This window comes from Cryptosporidium ubiquitum, assembly GCF_001865345.1.
Source record: "Cryptosporidium ubiquitum isolate 39726 chromosome Unknown contig_3, whole genome shotgun sequence".
NCBI classification, from domain to species: Eukaryota; Apicomplexa; class Conoidasida; order Eucoccidiorida; family Cryptosporidiidae; genus Cryptosporidium; species Cryptosporidium ubiquitum.
Genome location: NW_021639817.1, coordinates 622,452 through 650,027, shown reverse-complemented (window position 1 = coordinate 650,027; position 27,576 = coordinate 622,452). Strand labels below are relative to the sequence as shown.

The window sequence follows — 27,576 nt, the reverse complement described above, 5'->3', positions numbered from 1 at the left end:
CATAAGTAAATAGCACTATTCATTCAAAGAAGCAAAAAGGTGGTTTAACGCATTTGCTTTTTTAAAAAACCACCATGGAGACTATCGCCAGAGAGATTTAATCCATAAGATTTATGCAGTGGAATTCTGTCTATAGTCATTAAAAAGCTCACTGATTGATATAGGAGGAAGTATCAATCTGGTTTGGCATTTCAGCAATGTTGACTTCAAATCTGCTCTGTACATCGTTAAGTACTTGAGAGTCTGTCTGGGAAGAAACCATGGTAATTGCAAGACCCTTTGTACCAAATCTACCGGCTCTTCCAACCCTATGAAGATAAGAATCCGTATTTTCGGGCATATCGTAATTAATTACAATGTTAACTCTTTCAATATCAATACCTCTTCCAAATAAGTCGGTTGCAACCATAATTCTCTTCTCAAAGTTCTTGAATTGCTGGTATCTTGAGATTCTTTCTTGTTGACTAAGAGCTGCATGAATACAAATTGATGGAAAGCTACATTCTGTTAAAAGTTTATGTAGTGCTTGAGCTCTAGAGACACTCTTTACAAAAATAATCACTTGGTTAAACTCCAATTGGTCAAGTAAATCGTTGAGTTTTCTATTCTTCTCAGATTCACCTAACTTTACGTAGTATTGTAGTAAACCGTGTAATGTCAACTTTGTCTCGTCATCAACAAAAATCTCTACTGGGTTTTGCATAAACTTTCTGCAAACATCTCTGATCTCCTTCGTCATTGTAGCACTGAACATCATTACCTGCTTTTTTCTTGGAGTACTCATGAAGATCTCCTGGACGTCTTTTCTCATATCAAGAGACTCCAAGCACTTATCACATTCATCCAAAACAAAATGAGCAATTCCCTCAGTGACTAACTTCTTCTGCCTAATTAATGCAATTATTCTTCCAGGAGTACCAATTAGGATATTCGGCGTAGAACTTGAAAGCATGTCAATATCTTTCTGTATTGGGATACCTCCATAAACTACTTGAGGCTTCACATTTTTAAGGTACTTTGAAAATCTATCAAACTCGTTCTTAACTTGGAAAGCTAATTCTCTAGTATGTCCAATACAAATACATTCAACATTCTTACTCTCCTCGTCAGGATTTAATTGCTGAAGAATTGACAAAACAAAAACTGCTGTCTTCCCCATTCCCGATTTGGCTTGACATAAAATGTCAACGCCTGTGATAGCATGAGGAATTGTCTCGTGCTGTACTTCAGAAGGATGTTCAAACCCTGCATCTCCTATGGCTCTAATTAATTCTGGTTTCAAAAAAAAGTCCCTAAAACCAGATGCGTGAATAGCTACGTAATTACCTCTGCCCACCTTAGATCCTTCATCTGCTCTAGACTCCTCCTCAATTCTTGTTGTGGTCTCTTCCTCCTCGTAGTCTACTAATTCCTCAGTATTTTGAACAGACATTTTATCTAAAAACTTAATTTAATTATAAATACAAATAATGTACTTATTACTTTTTCTGGAATTTTTATGCTAAAAAAGTGGTCCGATATATGGGCCAGTCAAGATCTTCTATATTTTACAGAAATATTAATTATTTAATAATTAATATTATATAACTCATACTTATGTATAGTTTATTATCTTTTTATGCTTATATGTCTTTCCTATTTATTTATTTCAATTTCCATACTATATTTTAATATATAAATACTATTACATAAATACCTCCAACATAACTAATTTTTAGGCGCCAACTCCCTATTAAGAATTATTTCTTTAAACAATAAATGCACTAATTCATGAGGGGTAAAAATAGGTAAAGTATCGGAAAAAAAAACAGAATAAAAATTAAGTAATTTTAAGATTAAATTGTATTACCCATTATAATAGTTTGTAGTTTTAGAGGATGAGAGATACCTATTTATTTAAATATATTTGTTAATTCCACGAATCTTTGGTTATATGTGTGCTATTACAGTTAATGGATATGGAAAACATGTTCATATACAGTATAAATACCTGCAATTAATGCACAAATTTCGTAAAATACAAGATATCCAATAATTATTATATTTGCAAACAGTGGCATTTTGTGCCTCCACAGACTTATATAAATATATAATGGGTATACAATAATAATGAAGGTATCAATAAATCCTGCAAAAAGCTCTATGTATTGAGCGGCATTCTTGGCTAAAAGAGCAAATAGTATGCAGAAAAGCAGGAATATAAGAGTTGCAACAATTCTAAAGTAAATAGAGCGGAATAACTTGCCAGTAAAGTTTGATTTTATTGATGAATTGCCTTTTCTGCATGAATTTACCTGTTCTTTTTCATGTTTATTATTTTTTGATTTGAAACCATCATCAAAAAGTGTAAAATATGAGCTGACACTATGTTGGCTGTGTCGGTTTTTGTTTTTCTCTTGATTTTTATCGCATATTATCATTGCTTCTTCAACCTCCTCGACCATGTCCTCGGCAAATCTGTCAAGAAAATATATGTTAAAAATGGAGTCAATGAACGGAATTACATGCATTGGAATGACTACGAGCATTGTTAATGCAGATACGAATCTAGCAAGGGCAATCACCGAGTCAAGTGGAGAGTAATTCAAAGTTGGATTTGGAAGAAGTGCGGTACCAAAGCTGAAGTTAAGAACTGTTGAGAGAGACAAACAAATAAAAAGCATTAGTGCTGTTGTTCCCATTGCAATGAAGATTCCCTTTTTGTAAGTTATATTTTTCACGGATGTAACAGCCTGAATACAAATTAAATGGGAGTAAAAGCAGTAAATTGCATAGTTAAACACTTTAAAAGCTTGAAGAATTCCCATATGAGGCCCAATTTCATAATTCTCAGCAGGAGTACCCATAACTCCTTCAAAAGGGTAAATAAAGTACCTGTAAAGTACAGCAAACAGAAAAATGATGAATGAAAATAGTGAAAGAAACCCTAGCTTTGCTATCTTAGAGATGTCTGGTTGGTAGGATGTATAAAATACCAGAATAAAGCAAAGGAAATTAAGAGCTACTTTATTATTTATAGAGTCCATGAAAGAAATTATACCCAAAACAGAGCTTGAGTCTGCGAAACTAATAGATAGAGTGTGGATTAACTGAACGAAAAGCTCCTCTACATAATCTGTGAACAAGATGAAATAAGTTGGTATGCAATACCCAATCGTAATTATTACTAAAATATTTAAAACTCGAGAATGAAGCATTAGTTTTTTCTTTAATTCTTGTCTGAAGTCATCAAAAAGCAATGAATTATTCAACAGTACATTTCTTACACAGTCCAAGTCACTAACTGTACTTTCTAGATCTGAAACCTCATTCCAATTAGCATGTCCTTGATTACTTTTTTCGCTTGAAGAATCTAAAAGTGCTGCTTGATCTTCTTCCACGACACTCTTACCTAACTTTTTGCGACTACCTACAACTTTCCTACCAAAGTTCTTTTTTATAATACTAGAGTCACTATTAGAGTCAATAATGAAGCTACCTTTTCCTTCTTCAGCCTTTGAGTGAGCACGCCTTTTCTTCATTATTTGTCTCTTTTTCCGAATTACAGAGTATGCAACTGCCCTAGCTATCAAACTTGTCAGGCTTTTTGCATTTAGCTTCAATGCAGAGACAATAATAATAGATTCTGTTAAAGATCCACATATTGAAGCAAGCACCATAAATAAGCTTCCAAGTGCAAGGCCTGCCTGCATCACTCCATAACTGAGAATTAAAACTCCAGTACCAATTGATGCTGAGCAAACCAATGCAAAGGAAGAAATCAACGAAATTTCTTCATTTGTAGAGACAGCCATTCCTATTGAAAATATTCTAAGTATTAATATTAACGAATTAAATAAGTAAAAACAAAAATTTATAACTATTTCTTTATGAATTCAATATCCAAATGCTTTAAGAAAATTTCTCAATGATATTCACAGTTTTGAACTAAAAAAATTGAATTTTTGATTGGTTTTTACTTCTATTTCATGAGTGCAATTTTTTCTTAATTTTTTGGGTTATTAAATAAATGCAATACCGGCATGCCGGTATGTTGAAATAATAGGTAACGTGTCTCTTTACGATAAAAAAAAGTAAAAAGAGGATTTTAATAAAAATCATAGAAGAAAAATTTTATGAGAATCTATACATGAAATAATGTATATAAATGTTGTTTTATATTCTAAACTAAATTTTATTGTGTTTTTTGAAAATTTTTGTTACTAAAAATATCTACAGTTATACGGAATTTTTTGTTTCAATTGAATCAGAATCAATAATTATAGCATTGTATCCCATATAATATCCATCTGTCATTATCAGAATCTTTTCTTTATATCCAGGGAAGTAATAAGAACTTTTAGGGAAGAACCTGAGTGTTTTTGGTCTGATAATGAATCTTAACTTTACCTTTGGATATTTTCTTTTTAGTGCTTTAATTGGAAACATTCCCCTAGAAGAAGCAGTAATAAACTCCCACGCTCTATTAAATAGTTCAAACAACTGAGGAGGGTCTGGCCTAGCATATTCATTTGTTTTATGAAAATAGTTTTTAATTTTTCTAAAGATTTTACCAAAGTAGTGCTCTTTTCCTAGTAACTCAACGTATGACCCTGACAAGAAAATTTCCTCTCTATAATAGGACCCTGTAATGAAGTCAATAACTATATCTTCCTCGTTAATTCCAGGCTTAATTTCTTTACACCTTTCTATAGCAGCTTCAAGATTAGCCTCTCCCCTTAATCCACCCCAAACAAAGTATTCATTATTGACTCCGATTGGCATATAAACTCCAGAGACTGCATTGCTAGCTGTTGCAATATCAGCAAGTTTGGAAGCATCATCCTCAGAAATCTCTATCCATTCAGTATTTCCTTCACTAGCATTACTATTGCTATTTTTTTGTTTGCTAATATTTCTATTGTAGATTTGAGAAATAATATATTGAAGGCTCCAATGAATTAGAGTTCCGTCAAAAAGTCTGGAAGCACTCACAAGAGCTTCTCTTTTCTTGCTCATAAGCTTAAGCATTGAATCTCTATAAAACTTTTTCCATCCTCTCATGGTACAAAAGCTGCTGATAGGTTTCTTTCCAAAATTGGTAAAGGTATGAAGAATAGTTGACCACCATTTGGTTGAATCTTGAGAGGTAGGAACAGTACAGTCATCATTAACAACATTTGGGTTAGCTCTCATGTAGATTTCATATAAGTAATTAGTAAAACTTAATTCATTTTCTATTTTTTTAAGATCCCCAGAAAGATAAATTTCATTAATATTGATGTTGTTTGAATTAGAATAACATTTAACATTCTTCTTGTCTTTTTTCCCAAAATTCAACCAAAACTCAAATTTAATGTCCTTATCACCATTAGAGCAAACAGAATCATCTCTACTACTCATGTCATCGAAAATGAATGTATTATTAAAGAATTTCTGTGCCAAGTTGGTAGAATTAAACAATCTAGACTTATTTTGAAGTGAGGTTTCAATTAGATTACCACCTGGAACAAAGTGTGATGATATTAAGGCATTAAAACCGCCAGATGAAATTCCAGCAACTATATCCCACCTAAGAGGTACGTTATTATCAAAGAACTGGGATGCAAGACCCTTGGCTACTGCTGCCGACCACATTCCTCTATTTCCATAGCCAGAAAAACCTAAAATAAAGCATTTAGAATGGTCATCTCCTGTTCCCATACTGGAAAGCATAGCAGATCTGTTTTTTTCCGCCAAATATTCCATTTCTAAGTTCATCTTTGATGGGTAGATCTCATTATGAAATTCCAAGTATGGAGGCTGAGCTGCCTTTAGTAACTTTTTCTGCCATGATATGTCTGAGTTGTCTCTACTCTTGCAAATTTCCCGGTTCTTATCAAACAAATAGCTTAAAGTCGAAATCTCAATTTTTTCGTAAACCAGATTACATTGCTCAGTTGAGAGGAGCTCCGTTTTCTTTAAAGGGATAGCCTTAACATAAAAATTTAATTTGCGTGTCCAATCTTGATTCACAAATGTTAAAACTAAAACGATTAAGATAATCAATGTCTTCCATCTAAACATATTCCAAAAGTACTTCTCAATAATTTGATCTCCTACAGAAAGGACTATTATATTTTATATTTTATATTTAGGTACCTTTAATATGTATTAATAGATGCGCGCCTAAACTTTTAGAAGGTTCCTATTGATATTAGCATAAGTAACGGAATAAGCCAGAATAACCAACTTGAGGAGCTAAATTCTGTTTAATATCAAAAATATGGGGAATTTATGTTTCTTATTTCTTCTTTATTTTATTTACCAAATTAACACAATTGTGGCATTCAATTTCAGGTTCAATTGTAATGATCAAGCTAACAGACGCCAACTTTTTACAAACTTTACAGAAGAAATTGAAAAGGCCCAGTACCTCTTTGAGGAAATTGCTCTCAGAAACAACAACAGTATGATTTATAAGCTACTAGTTCCTCAGTTTGAAAAAGAAGGTTACTCACCAAACATAATTGACTCGAATTTGAGTGATAACTTAAAAAATTCATCTGAAATGATATGCGAATTAAAGGAAATCCCAGAGTTCTACTATAGATCAAAAGAAGATAAATGTTATGTTCTTTTACTTTCTGGAGGAGCAAACAGAGGGGCTTGGCAGACAGGAGTTTTGAGAGGTTTATTGGGACAACATATCACTAAATACAACAACACCCTTAGATGGGATGTCATTGGAGGTGTCTCTATTGGAGGGATTTTAGCTCTTGCTGGGTTATTCCATGAGCCTGGTGAAGAATTTCCCTATGTAAATCATCTCTGGAGTCTCTGGTCTAACATTAGACAAGACTATCTTTCTGATTGTACTCTTCCTATTTGGAAAAATGTCATCAAATTTGCTACTCAGTACATAGGAGGATTTTTTGGATCAAAAAAAAGGCCTAGAAATTCAATTTGTGACCACACTCCTCTATATTTTTATCTAAACGATACTTTTGGCCACCTAATTGAACCTTATAAAAACGAAACTTATGTTCAAATGAAAAGAGAAATGGCTAACAATAGTACATTGAAAATTAAAAGACGAGAAGTCTTGGTATCCGCTGTAAGATATGAAGATGGTGAATATATTTCATGGAATTCTAGTTCTACAAAACTACCTGATCTAATTAATGCAACACTTGCTTCTACATCGGTACCTGGTGCGTTTTCACCTGTCCTTATTAATGGATCACATTATATGGATGGTGGGATTGTTATGAACATGAATATTGAACACTCTATTCAAGCTTGTTTCAAATTAGGCCTTGCAAAAAGACAAGAGGATGTCGTTATTGATGCAATTGAGACTTTCCCAGATACTGGATCAAAAGTTAATGATGAAGAGCCTGCTACTGAAACTCAAGAAATAACTTTTACAAAGTTGTTATCAAGAAGTTTTGCTATTCTTCATTCTCAAGTCAGAGGATTGAAGCTTTTAAAAAATGTTCTTTGTAGGTATCCAAAAATTAATTTGAGATATTATATATCACCAAGTATTGAGGAATACAAACAATTCCCTAAAAATGCGTTTGATGGAAACAATCTTACAGGCATTCTCTATATGTTGAGATCTGGATTACAGAAAGGTTGGAATAATAATTTTACTTCTATTAATGAATGTATATTTGATAATAACGGGAATCCACCCAGTACTATAGGCTCCGAACTTTTTCCAATTGAAGAATAAATTTTTTAAAGTATTTTGAAGCTCAAAATCTTATCTAATTATTTAAATAAATCAAATTTTGTTCTAAAAGTTAAAAATTTATTGCGTTTGAAGTTTTAATCTAATCAGTTTGGCAAAGTTTCATAATTGTATTTTAACTCTAATTTTAAAGTTTTCTTTTAATATAAGTTTTGTATGGGAGAAAGTAACATTCTCCAGTCGATCAGATCAGTTTCAAATAAAGACTTAGACTGTGTTTGAGAAAACAGTAGATTTTCCAAATATCTTTCATATTCTTGCCAATTAGAATAGTATGAACTTTCGGAAAGGCTAGACTCTCGTGATTTGTAATTATTTAATAATAAAGAAAATCGATCTATTTGCATTTTTATATAGGATCTAACATGTGTATGTATGTGGAGTTCATCAAGTATATCTATATCTTTGTCTAATATCTCCTTTTGAAGCTGAAGGAATTCATTGAGTTGTTTGATTATAAACTCATTACAAATGTGGACTCCATCATTTTTTAGGAATTGCTTTAACTTCAAGCTCCAAATAAGTAACTGAAGCTTAAACAAAAGAGGGTGGTTTATTAGAGGTGAAAAGTCTGAGTCTAATTCTGGAGCAGATCTCCCAACCTGGTCTAAATAAATTTGCTTAGCATCTTTACTCTTTTTGCTTTTATTTGATGGGGATACACTAACACTAGACATGCTTGGTGACCTTTCTAACTCCGCTTCTTTTTCTCTTTGAATCTTCTGACGCTTTGAAATCCACTGGTTTAATTCAAGAATATCTGAAATAACTCCATAGCATAGATCATCATTACTTTCTCTGTCCCTGAGTATCTGAAAAATGTTGTATCCAAGGTAAATAAATTTGAGTGGGATTTTAAGGTTGTCGTTTTTAGATGCAAGTGACATTATTTTGGTGGTGATTGAAATGGGAGATATTTTTTTTAGTTGATCACAGACAAAATCTTCATTCTCAGTTCCTTCAGGGCTGGATAATTCGGAATTACTAATTGAAGGTTTTGAATGGCAGGCATCGTGTCTTATAGCACTAGTCCACAGCAGGGAATACAGAACCCAAGAATCATCAAAAGAAGAGTTCAAGTTTAATGTTAGTCTGGTAAACTTTAAGGAATATATTAAAGAGAACTGTTCTGTTGGATATAAATGCAATAGACTAAGGAGCCAGGCAGCTTTGTAATTAGCAGGATCAAGTAGAATAGATAAGATTGAGAATTTGATAGCTTCTTTGACGAGTTCAGAAACAGAATAACCTTGATTCTCAAAATGAAATGATGTTACTGCTTCCTCAACTTGTTCGTTTCCATCTAATATGAACTGATATGTTATATACAAAACGTACCCTGTCATTCCGCAAAGAGTTGATAGTTCCCAATATTCATTGGACTCAAAGAATATTGAAATAGGAAGGTCTTCAATTCTGGTATTTTCCAACTGATCATATAGTTCGGAAAGTTCTAGGCCCTTAATAGAATTGACCATTTCCATGTAGTTTTTTTGCCACCAAACCATTAAATCTATATAGCTTTTATCAACCTTCCAAAGATTCCTCATCAAGTTTTTGATTTTAAAAAGTATAACTACGATAGATTCTTCCTTCTCAGATAATCCCGTAAAGTAATTAGAGCAATCGAAGTTATTAGTTATTGACAATAACTGATGATTAAATGAGTGGTTAGCAGATTCTGTTAGTTTCTTTCTTACTAAATAACACTCTTTTTGAATGCTATTTGGAAACCCCACCAAGTAATCAAATAATTGATCAGATAACAACTTATTACCTTGTAACAAAGCCAAGTCCATTAAAAATATGATGCACTCTTTTGTCCCAGGTGATCCTAAAAGCTCGTGAATAACTTTAACTGGAAAACTTGTGATAGAATACTCTCCTCCATATTCATTTTCTTTGGCTGTTCCACCACCAATTTCCTGAATTAAAAGTAGAAAAAGCCTAGTTAAAAATACTAAAAATCTGAAATATTGTCTATAAAGTTTGCCTATTTCTTCTCTCTTTTGAAAAATCTTTTTGCTCTTCTCTGAGTTCATGCATAATTCTATAAGCTCACTGTAAGTTGTTGTTATTTTTTTAAACGTCTTATATATTGTTGGAATAACAATTTGTTGTAGCATCTCTAAATCCTTATTTGACTTTTTGAATTCTTCATTCTCCAAATAAGTCATTCCAAACCATTCCAAAAAAAGCTGCACAACCCTATCATACTCTTCCTCCAGCATTTCTAAATATTTTCTCAAGTATGTTAAGTCTTGAGTTATTTTTCAAGATGTCCTCACATTTTGGCGCCAACATGTTGATTGTAATATTTAGAGAAAATGTAACTTAAGATATTTGATTCACACTTTGTTTAAATTCTACTCGTGAAATAACTTGAAAAATGTTCATTTGTTAAACCAAAAATATTAATAATACATAAATCCACATAGAAACGATATCAGACCCGGAAAGAAAAGGAAAATAATCAGAACAAACATAGAATTAATGAGAACTCTCTGGCCAAAAATATAATATATATTTTATTCTATAATATAAAGGTAGAAAACAATCTGATAGAAAGCAAAAATATTGTGATCAATAAAACACCAATAAGTAAATCTATTAGAGTTGCCACTCCTTCCAAAATGTTTGAAGGTTTTTTTACAAGTATTAGGCTCCAAGCAATACTTTGCTGAGAAATCCTCGGAGGGAGCCTGTTTGGAGGAATTTCACCGGTTCTCAAATGTTGATTTGAAGAAACTTGTTGTGAACTGGGCTGGTCTTTACTGTTTAAGTTGTTGTAAGACTCATCCCTATCTGTAACTTCGAGACTTTTTGATTCTTCTGTGCCAAATTTCTGATTATTCTCTGTACTCTTACGTTCATCTTCTTTATCTGAGATATTTTCTGCATCTTTATCTTTGTTTCCGCCATTTCCGGTGGTTTTAGACTCGCTTATACATTTATTTATATGCTGAATTAAAGGATTTTCACTATGAGTTGTGGATTCTCTAGAATATGTAGTTTGGTCCTCGGGAGACAGACGAGAAAGAGTTTCCATATTTGTTTCCTGGCAAGTGTTGCAGCGCCAGTTAACACTATCCTTAGCTAATTTCTTTCTGATTTCAGGACTCCAATCTAAAGAATGTATTGCTCCTTCTCCTGGTGTTGGAAAAAAGGCATGTAAGGCGTCCAACATGGTTCTGATTCCCCAAGCAGGTTGCCAAAGTTCAGGGTGGTAGTTACTGGCACTCAAACATACTTTCTTTCCAACTTCAAAACGGCCATTCCCTGTTAACATCATTAGAGATGGAGGGGAAAATGGATATGAATGTGGCAGTAATATTCTTCCGTGATACATTCCTCCCTCAAACTCGGTTCCAGCAGGACCTTTAATGGTGAAATGCCACTCATATGGTTCATCCATATTTATTGGAAATGCACACCAGTAAGAACTAGGCTCTTTTTGTATTTCTCTATATTCTCGCAAAATCCTGCTTAAGCATTGGACAGATGTTATTCCAGAACTACTTACTCCCCTTGCTCCTGTTTGATGCATTTTAGGATCCAAAAAAGAATCTCTTTCTTTAAGTCTATAGAATCTTTGTTGCCCCTTTGCTGCTCTCTCACTTGTGTTAATTAAAGATATTCGTCTTTAGGGATTCAAATCTGGTTTTTTAAGGTAAATTACTATTTTATCCCCAGTTTCGGCGCCATCCTACTTTCCATTTTTTTTTTTTTGTTTTCTCATTAATTTATTTGTTTGCTCTTAAAATGAAAAAAAAGACATAATTACGAATATGAAATAGATTTCAATTTACCCAATGAATCGTGAGATTAGAAAGCTTTTATATAACCCCTTAATTGATCTTCTGAGACTTATCGAAGTATGGTCAAAAAGTAGGCTAGAGCTCCAAAAAACAGTACAAAAATATTCTGCATTGAAAATAGAATCTGCATATGTAAATCAAAAATCATGTTTGTGTCTAAATATGTTTAGTTTGAATGAAAATTACATTGTTGGATCTGGCCAGGCTATTCAGGACCAACTTGCTTATTCAAAAAATATTGTAATAGAAAAGATGCAGGCAATTAACCAAGTTCTCAGTGGGATTGATGAAATCTATCTTTCTCTTTCTAATTTTACTGAAAACCATAATGAACTGATTTATTTAAATATTATTGGAAGCTCAAGCTCTGGAGTTTCTATAGACATAATATTAGACTTTCTTTGTGAATGGAAAGATTGTATTGAATCTGACATAAAAGTTCAAAGTGAAATTTTTGGATTGATAGAGAAACTCAAGAGCTATCACACTAGAAATATCCAAGCATGCCTGAGCTACTTTCAGTGCTCACCTTACGGAAATATTTTAGAAGGAAAAGAAATATTTACAAATTTGAAAAGGTCCATAAGAGAATTCATCACACAGTAAATTTAAAATGTATTATTATAGAAACTTATTATATTCATATTTAGTAAAGTAAAAGATACAGGTAAAACCTCTTTCTCATCTATTTTCTAGATTGATGCTCTTCCCCTTCTTTTAACAGAATCTGGTATCATTGACAATCTTCTCCTAAAATTAAATAGTAAAAATTAAAATTTGAACTGTTAGAGTACAAAATCATTAAAACTTACTTTCCGGATTCGAACCCATCGCCAAATAACTCCGCCATTACTGCAATACCAACCATACATACAACGATCACGGGAATCGTTGTATAAAGTACTTTGGGCTCGAAATAAGACAGATCGGATGCTCTCTCATCTTTTTTTTCACTTAGAGAACCAGAAGTTGAAGTTGACTTTAGTGGCAAAACTGCCGCTAATGCATTTAGTATGCTACTATCTGTATTATTTCCGTCTATGGGTATACTTATGCTTGACGATGGAGATTCCATCGACTTCAATGAATCTTTAGTCGAAGTATTTGAATGATTGAACTTTTTTTGAATTTGTAGTGAATTTTCGACATTCAAACCATATCCAATCTTAATGTAAGAAATCTGCACCAAAAATAATATTAATGATAAAATTAGCTTCATATTCACTATATTTTCTTTGGCTTTCAAAACTTTTATTAATGAGCAATATTGTGTCAAAAGCAGTTACGAAAAATCAATAATGAAAACAATTATGTGGGAAACAACTTAGAGAACGAAAAAAAGTTTGGTCTCGAGTTATTGGTACCTTTTATTTGGTTTATTCAAGCATTCAAAAATACCAGAATCAAAAAATCTCAAGTTCAATTTTCTCAATATTCTAATTTGACGACTTCTAATTACCTAATCACTTTATAACAGAATTAAAGTCGCAATCTCTTGTTCTACATTACTTAATCCTTCGTTATTAGCACATGTCATTTGGTATCGTGCCGGCGCCCATGCATATACGTCATGTCTCATGCATGAGAGGAAGATTTTTATTATAAAATAGTCTATAGTTTTGGTTGAATATTTTTTGTTCGCATAAATAACAATTTTTGAGACAGAATGCTTCAAGTTTGATTCCAGGTTGTAGAACTGGTGATATGTAGGCGTTAAGTTCTGAGATATGCCAATACTTTTTTTTACGAAACATGGTTGAAAGTCTATTACGTGGGTCGATAGGAAGGGTTGAACTGGGTAAATATATAATTTTATCGTCCTCATAATTGTAATAGGCTTGACCTGCGATTATATCAAACCTGACCCCTATGTTATCTGGATGATTTTCAATTAGAGGGAATCCAAAGTAGAAGTTTGTAGACATTTCCTTATTTGTTTCAATGTCTAAATCTGACATTGTGTTTGTGTCATTAGATTCGAACTCCAACTCACTTAATTCTAAAGGGACATAGTTTAAAAGGATGTTTTGAAATTCCTCAATATAATCTTTTGCTTTCAAGACTTGGTGTCTTTTAAGTATAGACAAGGCAAGGATTTCTTGAATTCTTTTATATGATAAATCAATTTTGATATCTTCAATCATCTTTAGAGACACATTATCTTGTATGCGAGGAGAGGATAAGAACTTTGTTATGTTTTCGTTATCGAAATCACTGAATACCAGATTTCCTATATTGTTGTTTGCTGGTATATTCATTATATGTTTAATTAATTGAATCAGCGTTAAATCAAAGCTCAATGCATGTTTTAAAACATTATAATTGATGCAACTCTCCGAGGACTTACCCACAGCTTCCAAATCAGATAAGGATTCCTTGAGTAAGTACTTTACATCTTTTATATTCATGCTCTTAAAAGATTTATTTATGGACATTCCTTTCTGTAAAATTGAGCTTAACAAGAATAATAAAATATCATTATTAATTGAATACCAGTTTCCTTCTATATCACAATACATCATGCTATTGTAGTCAAATAGATATTTATATAATTCCATCAAGCTCATCTGAGATATGTTAAATAATTTTTCAAAAGTTATTTCTGAACTAGAATTATTGGTAGCGTTTCTATGGTTGGCCATGTAATCTTCAAAACTGCCCATCAAAGCTGGAGTTTTAATCATAGTTATAAAGCTGTTCAAATTCCCAATTACTGAAATTTGACTTGAGTTGCAATTTTTGTTATTAGAAGAATTCTCATCGCCTTGTTTCTCAGCCAACTCAATACTTTCAGACTCTATTGCTAAGTATGACATGTTACTGCTCTTCTCACGCTTAAGATAAAAAGTCTCTCTTTCAGTACAGATAATTGCCGGAATTCTGCAGCTCTCTCCATTTCTATTTGGGCCTTTTAACCATAGCTGCTTTCCGTTTTTAATGTCCTCCACACAGCTTGAATCTAATTGTAACAGAGACCAACTATTAGCTGCTTTTGAGTATAGAGAGTGAAAATTTACTTCCATTTTAGGATATTTGATAAGTTGTCTACACTATTTTACACCAAACAGCATATAACCCTATTATTCCAATATTAACTTCAAGCCAATCTTTTTTAAATGTTACTTTCCCACATTCAGCGCCAATAATTATATTGGATACATGAAAGTATTTATTTAATTGAAAAACAAAAAATAATTCTTTTACTTATTAAAAAGAACTTTACAATGTTGTTTTCTTTTAGCATAACTCAATATTTTCAATCTTCATAATTATTTTTATTCGGTTTTTCTTAAATAAAAAATAATCTAGAATTGGCGCCAATAAAGTACCTAATTTTTATCTATAATTCATTAAACTATCCGCTCAAGAAATAGTCAAAAATTAACTGTTTAAAAGACACTTTTAATTACTAATAATAATTAATTTGAAGGGGACAGCAGTAATAAAGCCTGGAGTTAATCACTGAAAGTTTACTAACAGATAATAAATACGTTTTGAAAATATCTATAAGTCATTCAGATTTCCAAACAAAATGGACTCTTTTGATGATGAATTTTATGATGGGAAGAATCAAAGTGGCTCAGAAATAGAACAAGAGGAAATACCAGACATTAGTGAGTTCAGTAACAACAATGGCAGATTAAGATTTAGAGCCGATTTTAATTTGCCAAATAAATATGCAGGAGAGAAGGTCTCATTATCCGATTTTAAAAAATTTAGAGATAGAGAAATTACCAATAATAATTCAAACTCCAAATTTGGAGAAGAATCATATGAATATAGTATTAATGATATTTCTGGCTTTGATGATAATAATGAAGACTACCTCAACTTCAAGACTAATATTCAGTTACCTGATTCCATTACTAAAAAGGTTGATAGATATAAAGAAATAGAAGCTAATTTTTCAATTGTAGATAATACTAAAATTAAGGATAAAATGTTGTCTGACAAAGAAAAGGGAGAAAGTGTTAAAAATCAACGTAAAATATGGTCAGAAATACTTGCCATACGTATCTTCATTCAAAATGTTTTAAAGTTATGCAATAAACTTCCTCCAAATGGATTAATTTCATCTCTAGACGAAGAATCTAGAAATAGTTTTAATGATATCAGAAAAAAAATGCTTGATTTAACCTTATTGAATTATGAATTACAAATGCACCTTAACCGTAATAATAAAAGGCTTTCATCAACAATTCATAATAACTCAGCAAAATTTGGAGTTTTTGCACATACTAATTCTAAATCTTCAAACAAAAGAATTAGAGCCGAGCTGGAATTCTGGGATAAGTATAATTCATTATTAGATAATACTTTTGAGTGGTGTATAGATGTATGTGATGAATGGAAAAAAAATACTCAAATTGAGGTAAGTTGAACAATTACTCTTAATTTTTGGTATTGCTCCTACTTCAATACAAAAACCCAAAGTTAAAGTGGTTTAATTGAAGTTATAAATTTAAATTAGATATTCCAAAGCAGCTTTCTAATTGTCGAATTAATATGTTTATATTATATATTGGCGTCAAAGTCATGTATAATTAAATTTTATTTAATTATTACTTGTTTTGACTAATAATAATATAATATATAACTACCAGATGATTTGGCATGGCAGTTTTGGATAAACCAAATCATTCTTTGTTGGATCTCCCAACAATATTATTCGTGGTTTTCGCGAATTACTCAAGTAGAGGTAATGTCAGCCGATAGAATTTTTTGTTTCTTGATGGTGTTACACCACTACTACATTTAAATAAATAAAGTAATACCATTATATTTATTTGAACCATTTTAATTAATTTTTGAAAATTTTAGATCCAAAAAAACTTCAAAGTACTTAATCAATCACTAAGAAGTCAATTGGAACAGACCCTATTAAATAAAGAACATGCACTTAACAAATCACGTCCTAATGCTAATTCCCTAGATTTTGTGGGGATCAATTTTTTGAAAGACAAGGTAGATCCTATTCTAATGTATGAAATGAGCAAAGATATTTACGATGACTCAGACTCTTTTGTTTCATTACTCAAAGAAATTATTTCTTCCAAATCGATCAATGACCCTAATTTAAACTCTGTATCTTCATCTTTACTAAATAAAGGGAAAAAAACAACAAATAATGTTGATCGCAGAGCTTCAAAAGGAAGAAAGATTAGATATGTTCCTATTCCTAAACTGGAAAACTTTATGGCTTCATCTCCATCTCTATATTCAAATTCCCATCTTCCAGGTGCAGATAACGAAGAGTTTGTTGACTGTATCATGAAGTCATTATTAGTAGCTTAAATGATTTAGTTCTTTAAACATTTAAAACAAGGTTAGCACTATATTACACATATAAGTTCTTATATTTTGATCTATCTATTTATTTATACCATTTACCTTTAGTTACTAATGCTAGAAAAATAATTTATTTTTATGTGGTTTTAACTTGCACGAGTTACATGTTTTTGCCGCCAAATGCCTCAAATTTTGGCTGAAAACAATTTGGCCAAAAAGATACAAATTGTTTTTATTAGTGCCTTTAATCAAATTCGAAATAGATGGTAATTAAACCGGTGATTATTTAAAGTAGTTCAAATACAAAAGAAAGTGTGGAAAAGAGACTATATTAAATATTAGAAAATATTAAGGCAAGAAAAAATCATAGGAAAAAATATACAAAATGGTAAACTCTCCATCCTCAAAACACCCAACCCCACATTCTGTAAGCCCAAGACACCATATTCATGCAACAAAAGAAGACCGTTTGTCCAAATATAGGAATGGGAAAGAGAAGGATACAACAGTGACAAAGTATAGGCCTTTGGAGGTCGTGACTTTTAATCCTCCATTAGATGCTATAAAGCATGGGCATGGAGAGAGTGGTATGAGGTATATTTTTGGGGATCTTCCTTTAGACGACTTTGAGCAGGGGAAGATTAAAGAAATGCATGCATATCTCAAATCTAGACACGTTTCATTAAAAAATACGGCCTTTTGTGATAATCATCTTTTATTAAGATACTTACAGGGTAATGAATATAATTTTGTCAAGGCATGGAATGATATTAAGCGTCATGTGAGGTGGAGACAGAATTTCAGGATGATTGAAGATAGGGACAAATTAGAAAGGTTACTAAGAAAGGGGTACTGCTATATACATGGAAGAGACAAATTATTAAGGCCTATCATAGTTTTCAGAGCTAAAGCATTTTCAGATGGGGAAGAACCTGATGATATAATTCACGTAGTTTATTACTGGTTTGAGTTTGTGATAACAAACATGCTTGCGTGGAATAGAGTTGAACAGTGGAGAGTTATTATGGACCTCCAAGATGTCACTTTGTATAATGCACCCATTTCGCTTCTGAAAGATATTGCAATAAATCTGCAAAGAAACTACAGGGGATATCTTGCACAGATGTCATTTATCAACGCACCTATAATTTTTTGGGGGTTGTGGCAGGCAATTAGTCTCGTTCTGCCTCAATCTACTCGAGATAAAATAACATTATGTACCTCAGATTACAAGTCTGAATTCCTGAAATGTATTAACCCAAACCAGCTTGAAAGAAGGTATCACGGAATTGCCCCTGATGTAAATTCATTCAGAGAACCTATATTACCTCCTTTGAATTAGAGTAGAATTATCGTTTATCTTTCAAACAGAAAATGCTCTGAAATATCGCTATAAAATCCATTGCAAAACCAGCAATATAAATAGTAGAAATGCAATAATGGTTAGAGTCATTGTACTGGCCATATCTACTAATCTATTCAAAATCTTTTGAGAGATACGAATTCTTCTATTTGTAGAATCCATGTTTAAGTTCATTTCATTTAACATATCCAGATGCAAATTTATTTCTGACTGGATTCCATATCCTACGGACTTCAGCCGTGAGACCGCATTTTCTAGAATGTTGATGTTACCATCTGCATTTACTGTTCTCGTAAGATTGTCACCTTGTGTCCAGTTATTCAATCCAGACTCAAAGTCGTAGTCGCTTTCCACCCTACTGTATCTTTTATTATCTTTAACTTTGGTTTGCTTTGTAGCATTGTTTTTATTTGAACCAGAAGCACTAAATGATTCTTTCTCCCAGTCCTTTATCGGTGCATACCTTTCCATAAATTAATCTTTTTTTCGCAAAAGATACAAACTCGTCGCCAAATACAGGTGATAAACGCACTATTGCATATCTACCCTATAAACAAGTGGGAAATTGCAGTAGTAATAGATAATTTATCTCACACAACTCTGAATTTTAATTATTTGCTCTTATAGTTTGAAGTGATCTATATTTGTTTTAAATTAATTAGAAATATAATGGCGCCCATACAAAACTATATACCATGTTGGCGCCAGTACCGTTATTGTTATGTATGCACTTAATGGGAAGTTGTATACGAAAATATAAAGAGATGAAGGTGGGAAGAAACCTAAAGAGAGAATTTGACATATATGAAAATAGTGAATTTCTAGGAGATAAAAAATTAAAACAATAAGAAGATCTTTTGGTTAATGTAAAGACCATCTAAATTCTCAATTTTATCCAATTGATGGTATATATCTATGTTAAAATAACAAGTATCAATAACCAAAATTCAAATCACCTACTAGTTCATCTTACCTAAATGTGTTAGTCTATTGTTGACGGCAAGATACTCTCTCGGCACCACCATGATGTCCCTCCTCATCATCTTCATGATACGCCTCCTTTTGAATACGGTCTTTGACATCAGATGGCTCAGTATTGCTTGTATAGTGAATTTCAATTGATGGGTCATCTTCATCAACATCCAGAGCTTTTGGAGCAGGGAGTAAAGTTTTAACGAGATCTTGAGCCTTGCTGTCAAGTTTATCAGGGAAAATAATGTTGATAATAACAAATAAATGGCCTTTAACAAATGGATTCTTGTATGTTGGCATTCCCTCGTTATTTACGCATTTAATATCACTTGGCTTAGTAATATCTCCAGGATTAGACTTAACAAGGAGCTTTCTACCATCCAAGTGAGTAATTACAAATCTGAATCCGGTCAAAGCTTCAACAAGAGTGATATCTTTCTCAACAAATAAATCACCTCCTCTTCTTTTAAATACAGAGTGCTCCTGTTCATCCAGTACAAAAACCACATCTCCTGGAATTTCACCCTGCTTTTCGTCTGCCTCCCCATGGAAAGTAACCTTGTGGTGATTTGGAATACCCTTGTCAATATTTACTTCTAGAACTTTTCTTTCCTTTACAGACCCACTACCACTGCACTTTTTGCATTGTTTGGTAGCCGGAATAGTCTTACCAGTTCCCTTACAAGGATTACAAGGAGATTGAGTCTGTTGAACCATTGGCCCAATCTGCCTTATCTGAACTCTTACACCTTGGCCTTGGCAAAGCTCGCAATATTGAATAGCATCTTTCGGGCCACCAATACCCTCACAGTCTGCACAGATTGTGTCTTTATTTATTGCCATCTTCCTTACTGCTCCATTGTAAATTTGTTCTAAAGTTACCTTGAGATGAGTAACCAAGTCTTCTCCACGTCTCTTTCCACCTCCTTTGCTTCCTGAGCGTCTTCCACCTCCAAAAATAACATCAAATAAGTCGACTGGATCTGCTCCTCCTCCTCCTCCTTCTAATCCTTCCTCTCCGTATTCATCATATATCTTTCTCTTTTCAGGATCGCTAAGCACTTCGTAAGCTCGGCTAACCTCCTTAAATTTCTCTTGGTCACCACCCTTATCAGGATGGTGCTTAATAGCAAGGCGACGATAAGCCTTCTTGATTTCACTTAAAGTTGCCTCTTGGCTAACTTCCAAAATCTCATATAACTTCTTGTTGTCAACTTCGCGAGACATTCTGCCACCCATTCTTCCATCAAATCCACCACCCATATCAAATGGCATTGAAGAGAAAAACATTTTTACTATATAGACACTTCTAAATACTCTCTAAATAGTTGGATAATTTCTTCTCAAAATTGGGAGTTTATTTATTTTCCCAGTTCCTGTAAAATTTACTGCTTTTATTAACAGTCAATTTTTATTTAACCCTCCTTTTCTAGTTCCCCCTCATTTCTATTACTATCCATTTTAATTATTATTACTTAACCTAATTATTTCTATTTGTACAGTTTAAACTAAGTAATTGGTACCATTTTAAGTTACTTTTAACTATGATTTGCTCTAATATACAGTCTACTAGCTTTTTCCCGCCTGTCCTTTTCTATACCGGCTAAAATTTTTACATTAAATTAATTGACATTTGGCGGTAATTTTAATAATTTCTAACTTTTTCCATTTAATTACAAAAAGTCACGTAAATCGAAATTAATTAAGATCGAGATTATTCTCAAGAACGCATTGGTATTATGTGTGAATGAGAATTCTTCCAAAATTACCGGTTTGCACTCTTCTATATATTCTGTTTGCTATTGGATTCTCTGAAGCAACAGTCTCAAGATCTACTTTAAATTGTAAATATCAACTAATCCCAGAATTTATTGATGGTCTTGGATATGGTAATCATGAGTTATATTATTCTGAAACTAGGGGAATCCGTCATGAACCAGAAAATAAGATCCTTTTAAATATCAGATATGAAAGTGTAGTTTCAATTTCTTTAGAAAGATCATTTGATAGCGACCTAGATTTCTCTTATATGCAAATTGCACAAGCAAATAACGAAAATTTAGTTGCTGATGCAAACCTAACGTGGGGAGTAGCAGGGAATAATACGAGACTTTTTTTGAGGACTAAACTAATACCATCTCAATATTTGATAATAATAGGTTCAAATTTTGTCAAGAATGAAGATGATTTGGAAAAAGTTGATAATTCATATTGCTCTCCAATCAATTTTGAATTTGGTCTAACTACTACTGAAATTATCAATTCTATTAGCAATTTATCGCTTAATGATCCTTTTAAAAAACCTCTTATTAATCTGAGCTCTGATGAAAAATACGAGTATAGCAATCAAATTGACGACTCTTTTATAGTCAGAACCATCCCACAAGGTGTGAACTATTCAAGCAAACTTTATAAAGCGACAATTTTGTGGTCAAGACTTTTTGTTATTCCCCCCTCAAGGTTAAAGGAGGAAAAACTACTTAATTTATACATTGAGCTTGGTTTTAAATTCTCAAGAATGCCACTGCAATTAGTAATTGAACCTCTAAGAATTGACCGAGCTCATCGTGAACTAGAAAGTCATCAAATTAGTGGTAACCTTCATAATAGAGTCTTTTTTGGAACTCCAATTTACAATGGTCAGTTGTTTAAGGAAAATATCTCTCAGAAATCATTTAGAGTTGTAGTTATAGCCCCTTGGATGGAACATACTCCTCGTTTTGCAAAATTTGATCTTAAGATAGCAATTTCCTTCCAAAATCATTCTGAAAAGTTTTCTGCAGAAATTCTTTCTAATCAAAATTCCTGTAGTTTACCCAAATTGCCTACTAAGATTATACAAGATGGGTTATTTTCTGGTGAATTTCAAGATTTAAGGAAACCAAATTCCATCCCTTCAAACCACCTTTTGTTTGGCCCAAAACTTAACCTACAGGGGCCATTCGAATCCCTGAAATCTCAAACCAACCATGTTGTTCATGTAAAAATTTCTAGACCTAGTATATTTTATTTATTATCGCATCACGATCACTCTGACATAGCTATAGCCCTGTCAAAATCCCCTGAGATTTCTGAAGAAGAAGAAGATTCTGAGTTTTTTTTTGATGAAACCTTGGAATCTGACGAAAATTATAACCATAACAGCAAATCTACATTCTGTACTTCACGAAATCTAAATCATTTGGGGGTTACTTCCAAAGAAATGAATCTTATATACTGTAAAATAAGCCAGCCAAACGACTATTATTTACACATTCACAGCTATAAAATCAGTGAATCTCAAAATTCTGTCTCACCTTGCACTCCATTCCACCTTCAGATTGAAGTTTTCCCAATTTCATCTGACGCCAACGAATGTACGAATCCAATTAATGCTCGTTACTTCAATTTACAAATATCTCCGAATCCTAAAGTTGCGTTAAAAAAGAGCTATATCGCTCCTGATATTCTTCTTTTATCTGCTAGTTCTATAGCTTCGGGTATCTCAAAAATACATACTCAGGAGTTTCGTGTAAAGGATTTTACTCAAACTTATTTATCAATGCAACTCCAGATTCCAGAGCATCCTCTTTCACTAGTATTCATTAATGTCTTGTACAATGACAAAATCTGGCTGACATTAACCCCACATACTCTTCACAACTTCTTTTCGTCAATTGGACCTTTAGTCGCAGGAACTTATAAATTACAACTGTTTGCAACTTTACCAGAAAACTTTGATATTTACAAAGTGGAATGCATTAAGTTTGATAGTAAGATTTCTTTAGTGCAACTCCCAGGCAAGCTTAATATTCCAGAACCAGGATCTACCAATAATCACTATAAATCTTCCAATAGTAATGATGAGCGAATGGATGCTGAAGAGGAGAGCTTGTTCATTAAGTGCCAAACCTCCCAAATGTCACTTCCACAAGAAATAGACTTAACTCAATACTTGAAAGGAGAAGAGTACATACTGGATGGAACATTTTTGGTTCCTCTAGAAGAATACGAAATAGAAAGTTCTAACATGCATAATTCCGATAATTTTCTTAAAGAAGCATCTGTATCTTATATGATCACATTTCGTGTTTCTCATTCAAGTATTTTAAAGGCCTCTATTACAAATTACCCAGGTTTAGTGATGATTCATTCTAAAAACAAAAATCCAACGAAAATTAGCCCAAATGATCCAAATTCTTTTTTTGCTGAATTTAATAAGGGAACCAATTATCTAATATTTGAGTTTGACCTCATAGAAGAGGGTGTTGATGAAAAGCTTGAGGAAGGTGGATGCCCTATATTTCGTTTACACTTATCGATCATCTCAGTTGATGAACTTCCCGTTTTTCCTCCATTAATACTTCCAGAGCTTTACAAGTATATAACGGGATACAAAAATCCAAAATCTAAAAACCTATCAGAGTGGAGCCACACTGAACTCTTTTCAGTTTCCCAAGATTACTTAAAGAAGATGCTTCCAGAAAACTCACTAATTTTTGATCTTTCTAAAAATATGATTTCTATTCCAAATCAAGACTTAAATAAGCATGAAAAGAATTTGGTTCATAGAGGAGACTTATTTGAAATTCGAGAAATTGTTTTTTGGTTTTCTCCGTTCATGCATATTTCAGTACCTTTAAGCTCAGATTTAGAAGAGATCAGCTTATATCTGACTCTTGAAGTTTACCCTGCATGGATACCTATAACAATTAGACTTTTTAATGGGAGTGAGACAGATCCTGAAAAGAAATCGAGACATAATTTCGTTAAATATAGTAATTTTGTACAGACTGGAAACAGAATTGAATATTCTTTCCCAAGTATCAAGGAAGGAAAGTATAAGCTATCCATTCAATCCAAAAATCAATTCACAAAATTGACAATGGGAAGATCTGCTTTGCTTAAAATAAGTGGATATATAAAACCTGCATTGAAGAATAGGTTATTTTCTTTAAGACAAGAACTTATTAGTATTCCTGATATACTTCCTTTTCAGGAATTACCAGATTCTCTGAATAGAATAAGATTCTTATCAGAGCCACATAGAGGGTTTGTAAGTACTATAATGTTTAACTTAAAAGAAACAAAGAAAACCAAATTAAGAGTCCCTGAAAACGAGACTAACTTACTCAGAATACTTTCTGAACCAACTCTTATTTCAGGTTATGAATTTTATGTTACTATATTTAAAACTAAAGAAGGGGACAAAGAATTGAACAACCATCAAATCTTTATGTCTGGAAAGTACGGAGATACCTTAGCAATACTTTCATCTGGGGAATATGAAATTCAATTTTCTCCAACTCCAAATAATATGCCCTATTTAATCACTTTTGGGCTTATTAAGTTTAATCCTGTAGAATATGAGAATTTTTTCAGAAACAACTTATCTCTCCCGAAAAATACCAAGGACATATTAGAAAGTTATGTAAGTGTTGGAGTAGTCGGTACTGGGAGGATTAGAGGTAGTAAAGAATCTGTAGAAAGAGGTATATCGAAAATGACTAAAAAAGAAATGTTTGGACCAAAACAGAAATGCCATTATTATTTGGAAGACTTTAAAATTAGTTTAAATGAAGAAAATACTCCTTATTTTAACTCGGGAATAATCAATATCTGTCAAGGACAAATTATGACCAGAAGTAAGCTCTCAACCTTCTCAAGTAGTATTCATGATTTGAAATTAAACGTGGCATCATCTTCAATTGTTTATCTTCAAACTCACTCTGATTTTCTATATTCATTTTATAGGATTGGAATAATTGTCCCTGAAGGATTTTGGGTAGCAGAACAGAGAGGAACACAAAGTTATTTAGAAGTAGAGCTCACAAAAGGCCAATATATACTTAGAATAGAATCACTCAATTCTTTTTCAAACTATGAAGAACATGAGATGTTATTATTTTCGATTTTTGTGGAAGTTTCGCCAATTGATGGTTCAGAGACAGCTTTGGACTCTTCTAGTGTAATTGATAACTCAGTAGAGTTTGATACAAGTAAAAATAAAGGTTTATCTCATTCAAATATTAATTCTAAGTGTCATATACCAAATGGAGTACCGTTACCACTTGATTTAACAAGTATACAGGGTGGAAGCACAGTATTTGGTGGTCCATTGGATACAAACAAGCCAATGTTTATTTTCAGATCAAGGATCACTCTTACAGATATTCATAATGGTAGAAAGAAGGTATTTTTAGAACTCAATAAAAAGTTGTTCCCTACCTTTATAAGGCTCTCATTGAGCCCTGTAAATTTTGATATTTCCGAGTCTCCAAATATGCTTGAAGTTTTGTTTACTAAAATCAATTCCACTCCAATTAATCCTATATACACAAATGTTGATTCACTCTTAAATTCAGTTGAAAAGGTCTTTAAGGTCGATGTTGATACTATTGGAAACGAGCATGCAGGAGCTTTGAATATTCCCTTTTGGATGACTTTTACTCACAAGCTTGATTTATTAAATAACAGGATTTCTTGTTTAGCGTTTGATATGATTGTACATACAGTTTCTACACAAAACCAAGATATTAAGTTTTTGAATCCTCCTCCATTCAGCACTCAAACAGATTTATGGTTTAGCTCAATACAAAGTAAGCTAAGCAAAGCTCTTTCTACAAACAGTCTTCCCCAATATATACACTTACCTCCTTCAGATGTTATTCTTTCTTTAAATTCAAATGAATTCGAAACTGATCTGTTACTTGATCTTAAAAAAATTTCTCCTGGCCAGGCTTTACTTACTGCAGACCTGTATTATAATCCTCTTCTTGTATCATCTAAATTAACTCTTTATTCTGAACCGGATGACTTCCAAAATGATGAGAATAACGCAGAAGATACATCTTCGGAAGTTGAATTAATTAAATCCAGCTCCTTACATTTTAATGGAAACTTTTCTACACCTTTGTATGCAATGGAAAGGATTACAGTTATTCTCACACCCCAAAAACATTTATTGGAATGTTCTATTAAAAGCCTTCCTCCTTTTAATTTAAAAAACGTACCAATTATGTTAGGAATTTCACTAATTCCTATTAGTCACGATATTTCAAAGAACTATCCACTAATAGTTTCTATCACCCCAGATCCCTCAGTACCAATTATTGCAGGCCAGAATCTTCATCTTACTATTAGATTATCTACGCCACTAAGAGACAGAAAAACTCCTAATCGAATTTCTAAGTCTATATATATTATTGGAAAGTCAGAAAGCGACCCAGAAGAACACGTATACCCTTATCATTTACAAATTTTTGATGCTGGATATACAATTTCTGTTTCATATAGTTACCATGAATTTTCAAAAATCTTCTCAGAAAGTCAAGACCAGTTTTCAAAGCGTGGATTTCTTGTAATTGACACAAATAGCATGTCTCCCAAAAATTCCATTTCATTTTATAAGCTTGCACCATGGATTCCTGTCTATTTAGAAGCTAAGAATAAATTTTTGATTGAAATATCTGGTTATAGGGCAAATGCTGTAGGATGGGGTAATGTGGTTTGGGATGGAGATTGGAACATTTTTAAGCAAAAAAACAAGCAGTTCCAAAAATCTAATATTCGAAATCAAAGCTTAATTGAAAAAGATTTTGTGCAAACAGCTAAACTCAATAGTCCATTAAGTGAATCTTCTAAAGAATATTCACAGAGCATTAAACACGAGTCAAATAGTAATGACTTAGACAGGAAAGTAATCTATCATCAAATTAATTCTGCAGCAAGTCCAAAAAGTGGTAAAATTGAAGATTATAATCAAGAATCACAAGAATCAGTATATTACAAAAGATCTACAACGAAAACGTTTCTACTTTTAGTGATTATTATAGTATGTTCAATAGCAGTATATTGTTCTCCTATTTATACACTTCTAAAGAATTTTATTAGTTATATGGTTTCTAGGTTTACCTCCAATTACAGAAATAAGAGGGAGTACAACCTATTAGGAGAGAGGAATGACTTTGATTTCTTGAATAATATTGTAAGTGACGATGAAGATCAAGATGTTCAGGATTGTGATAACAATATAGATAATAGACACAATATTCAACCTAACTATTTTTCGAGCCCAGTAAGTGAGCAAAAAGCAATCGGTGCCTCGCATTCATCTGCAAACCCAAAGAAATCAAATTAATGTATACTCGCAAATCATTCATTTTAATACGAAATGGTCCGGTATTTTCTTTTGGACCTAATTTTTTTTTATTATAATATAAATTTTAAGTAGTTGTTTGGTGTAAATAAATTTGTATTTTTATATTCTTTTTTTTTTTTCTTTTCCAAATTTCTTAATTAATTTGTCAGAGGCGCCTAGTGCGCCTGGTAAATTTTAGGCGCCAAATCCACGTATATGTATCCTTGAATTAGAGGCTTCTGGATTTAAGGGGAAAAACACTTAACAGGCACAAAAGAGCTTGTTGGCGAAGTTGCTC

The 27,576-nt window shown here is 32.5% G+C and overlaps 14 protein-coding genes across 14 annotated transcripts; 5 read left to right on the top strand and 9 right to left on the bottom strand.

Annotated features, from left to right (window-relative positions):
• Positions 1-148: 148 nt before the first annotated feature.
• cubi_03618 (Sub2p like superfamily II helicase) lies at positions 149-1,432 on the bottom strand (the record flags this gene model as incomplete). The annotated part of the gene is made up of 1 exon (XM_029020632.1): positions 149-1,432. The coding sequence occupies one exon, from the start codon at positions 1,430-1,432 to the stop codon at positions 149-151; it is 1,284 nt and encodes a 427-aa protein (XP_028875076.1).
• A 517-nt stretch (positions 1,433-1,949) lies between these two features.
• On the bottom strand, positions 1,950-3,794 carry cubi_03617 (uncharacterized protein; the record flags this gene model as incomplete). The annotated part of the gene is made up of 1 exon (XM_029020631.1): positions 1,950-3,794. The coding sequence occupies one exon, from the start codon at positions 3,792-3,794 to the stop codon at positions 1,950-1,952; it is 1,845 nt and encodes a 614-aa protein (XP_028875075.1).
• Positions 3,795-4,218: 424 nt separating this feature from the next.
• On the bottom strand, positions 4,219-6,045 carry cubi_03616 (secreted alpha beta hydrolase family protein; the record flags this gene model as incomplete). The annotated part of the gene is made up of 1 exon (XM_029020630.1): positions 4,219-6,045. One exon carries the CDS (start codon positions 6,043-6,045, stop codon positions 4,219-4,221), a length of 1,827 nt encoding a protein of 608 aa, XP_028875074.1.
• Positions 6,046-6,244: 199 nt separating this feature from the next.
• Positions 6,245-7,699, top strand: cubi_03615 (uncharacterized protein; the record flags this gene model as incomplete). The annotated part of the gene is made up of 1 exon (XM_029020629.1): positions 6,245-7,699. The coding sequence occupies one exon, from the start codon at positions 6,245-6,247 to the stop codon at positions 7,697-7,699; it is 1,455 nt and encodes a 484-aa protein (XP_028875073.1).
• A 158-nt stretch (positions 7,700-7,857) lies between these two features.
• cubi_03614 (uncharacterized protein) lies at positions 7,858-9,948 on the bottom strand (the record flags this gene model as incomplete). The annotated part of the gene is made up of 1 exon (XM_029020628.1): positions 7,858-9,948. The coding sequence occupies one exon, from the start codon at positions 9,946-9,948 to the stop codon at positions 7,858-7,860; it is 2,091 nt and encodes a 696-aa protein (XP_028875072.1).
• A 302-nt stretch (positions 9,949-10,250) lies between these two features.
• cubi_03613 (Ubc6p like ubiquiting conjugating enzyme) lies at positions 10,251-11,264 on the bottom strand (the record flags this gene model as incomplete). The annotated part of the gene is made up of 1 exon (XM_029020627.1): positions 10,251-11,264. The coding sequence occupies one exon, from the start codon at positions 11,262-11,264 to the stop codon at positions 10,251-10,253; it is 1,014 nt and encodes a 337-aa protein (XP_028875071.1).
• A 265-nt stretch (positions 11,265-11,529) lies between these two features.
• On the top strand, positions 11,530-12,141 carry cubi_03612 (uncharacterized protein; the record flags this gene model as incomplete). The annotated part of the gene is made up of 1 exon (XM_029020626.1): positions 11,530-12,141. One exon carries the CDS (start codon positions 11,530-11,532, stop codon positions 12,139-12,141), a length of 612 nt encoding a protein of 203 aa, XP_028875070.1.
• An 86-nt stretch (positions 12,142-12,227) lies between these two features.
• cubi_03611 (uncharacterized protein) lies at positions 12,228-12,754 on the bottom strand (the record flags this gene model as incomplete). Its single annotated transcript, XM_029020625.1, has 2 exons — positions 12,228-12,285; positions 12,348-12,754. 2 exons carry the CDS (start codon positions 12,752-12,754, stop codon positions 12,228-12,230), a joined length of 465 nt encoding a protein of 154 aa, XP_028875069.1.
• A 349-nt stretch (positions 12,755-13,103) lies between these two features.
• cubi_03610 (uncharacterized protein) lies at positions 13,104-14,558 on the bottom strand (the record flags this gene model as incomplete). The annotated part of the gene is made up of 1 exon (XM_029020624.1): positions 13,104-14,558. The coding sequence occupies one exon, from the start codon at positions 14,556-14,558 to the stop codon at positions 13,104-13,106; it is 1,455 nt and encodes a 484-aa protein (XP_028875068.1).
• Positions 14,559-15,067: 509 nt separating this feature from the next.
• Positions 15,068-16,830, top strand: cubi_03609 (uncharacterized protein; the record flags this gene model as incomplete). The annotated part of the gene is made up of 2 exons (XM_029020623.1): positions 15,068-15,907; positions 16,357-16,830. 2 exons carry the CDS (start codon positions 15,068-15,070, stop codon positions 16,828-16,830), a joined length of 1,314 nt encoding a protein of 437 aa, XP_028875067.1.
• A 379-nt stretch (positions 16,831-17,209) lies between these two features.
• Positions 17,210-18,166, top strand: cubi_03608 (uncharacterized protein; the record flags this gene model as incomplete). Its single annotated transcript, XM_029020622.1, has 1 exon — positions 17,210-18,166. One exon carries the CDS (start codon positions 17,210-17,212, stop codon positions 18,164-18,166), a length of 957 nt encoding a protein of 318 aa, XP_028875066.1.
• Positions 18,167-18,214: 48 nt separating this feature from the next.
• Positions 18,215-18,658, bottom strand: cubi_03607 (uncharacterized protein; the record flags this gene model as incomplete). The annotated part of the gene is made up of 1 exon (XM_029020621.1): positions 18,215-18,658. One exon carries the CDS (start codon positions 18,656-18,658, stop codon positions 18,215-18,217), a length of 444 nt encoding a protein of 147 aa, XP_028875065.1.
• Positions 18,659-19,174: 516 nt separating this feature from the next.
• Positions 19,175-20,449, bottom strand: cubi_03606 (DnaJ domain-containing protein; the record flags this gene model as incomplete). Its single annotated transcript, XM_029020620.1, has 1 exon — positions 19,175-20,449. One exon carries the CDS (start codon positions 20,447-20,449, stop codon positions 19,175-19,177), a length of 1,275 nt encoding a protein of 424 aa, XP_028875064.1.
• A 457-nt stretch (positions 20,450-20,906) lies between these two features.
• Positions 20,907-27,278, top strand: cubi_03605 (uncharacterized protein; the record flags this gene model as incomplete). Its single annotated transcript, XM_029020619.1, has 1 exon — positions 20,907-27,278. The coding sequence occupies one exon, from the start codon at positions 20,907-20,909 to the stop codon at positions 27,276-27,278; it is 6,372 nt and encodes a 2,123-aa protein (XP_028875063.1).
• Positions 27,279-27,576: the final 298 nt, after the last annotated feature.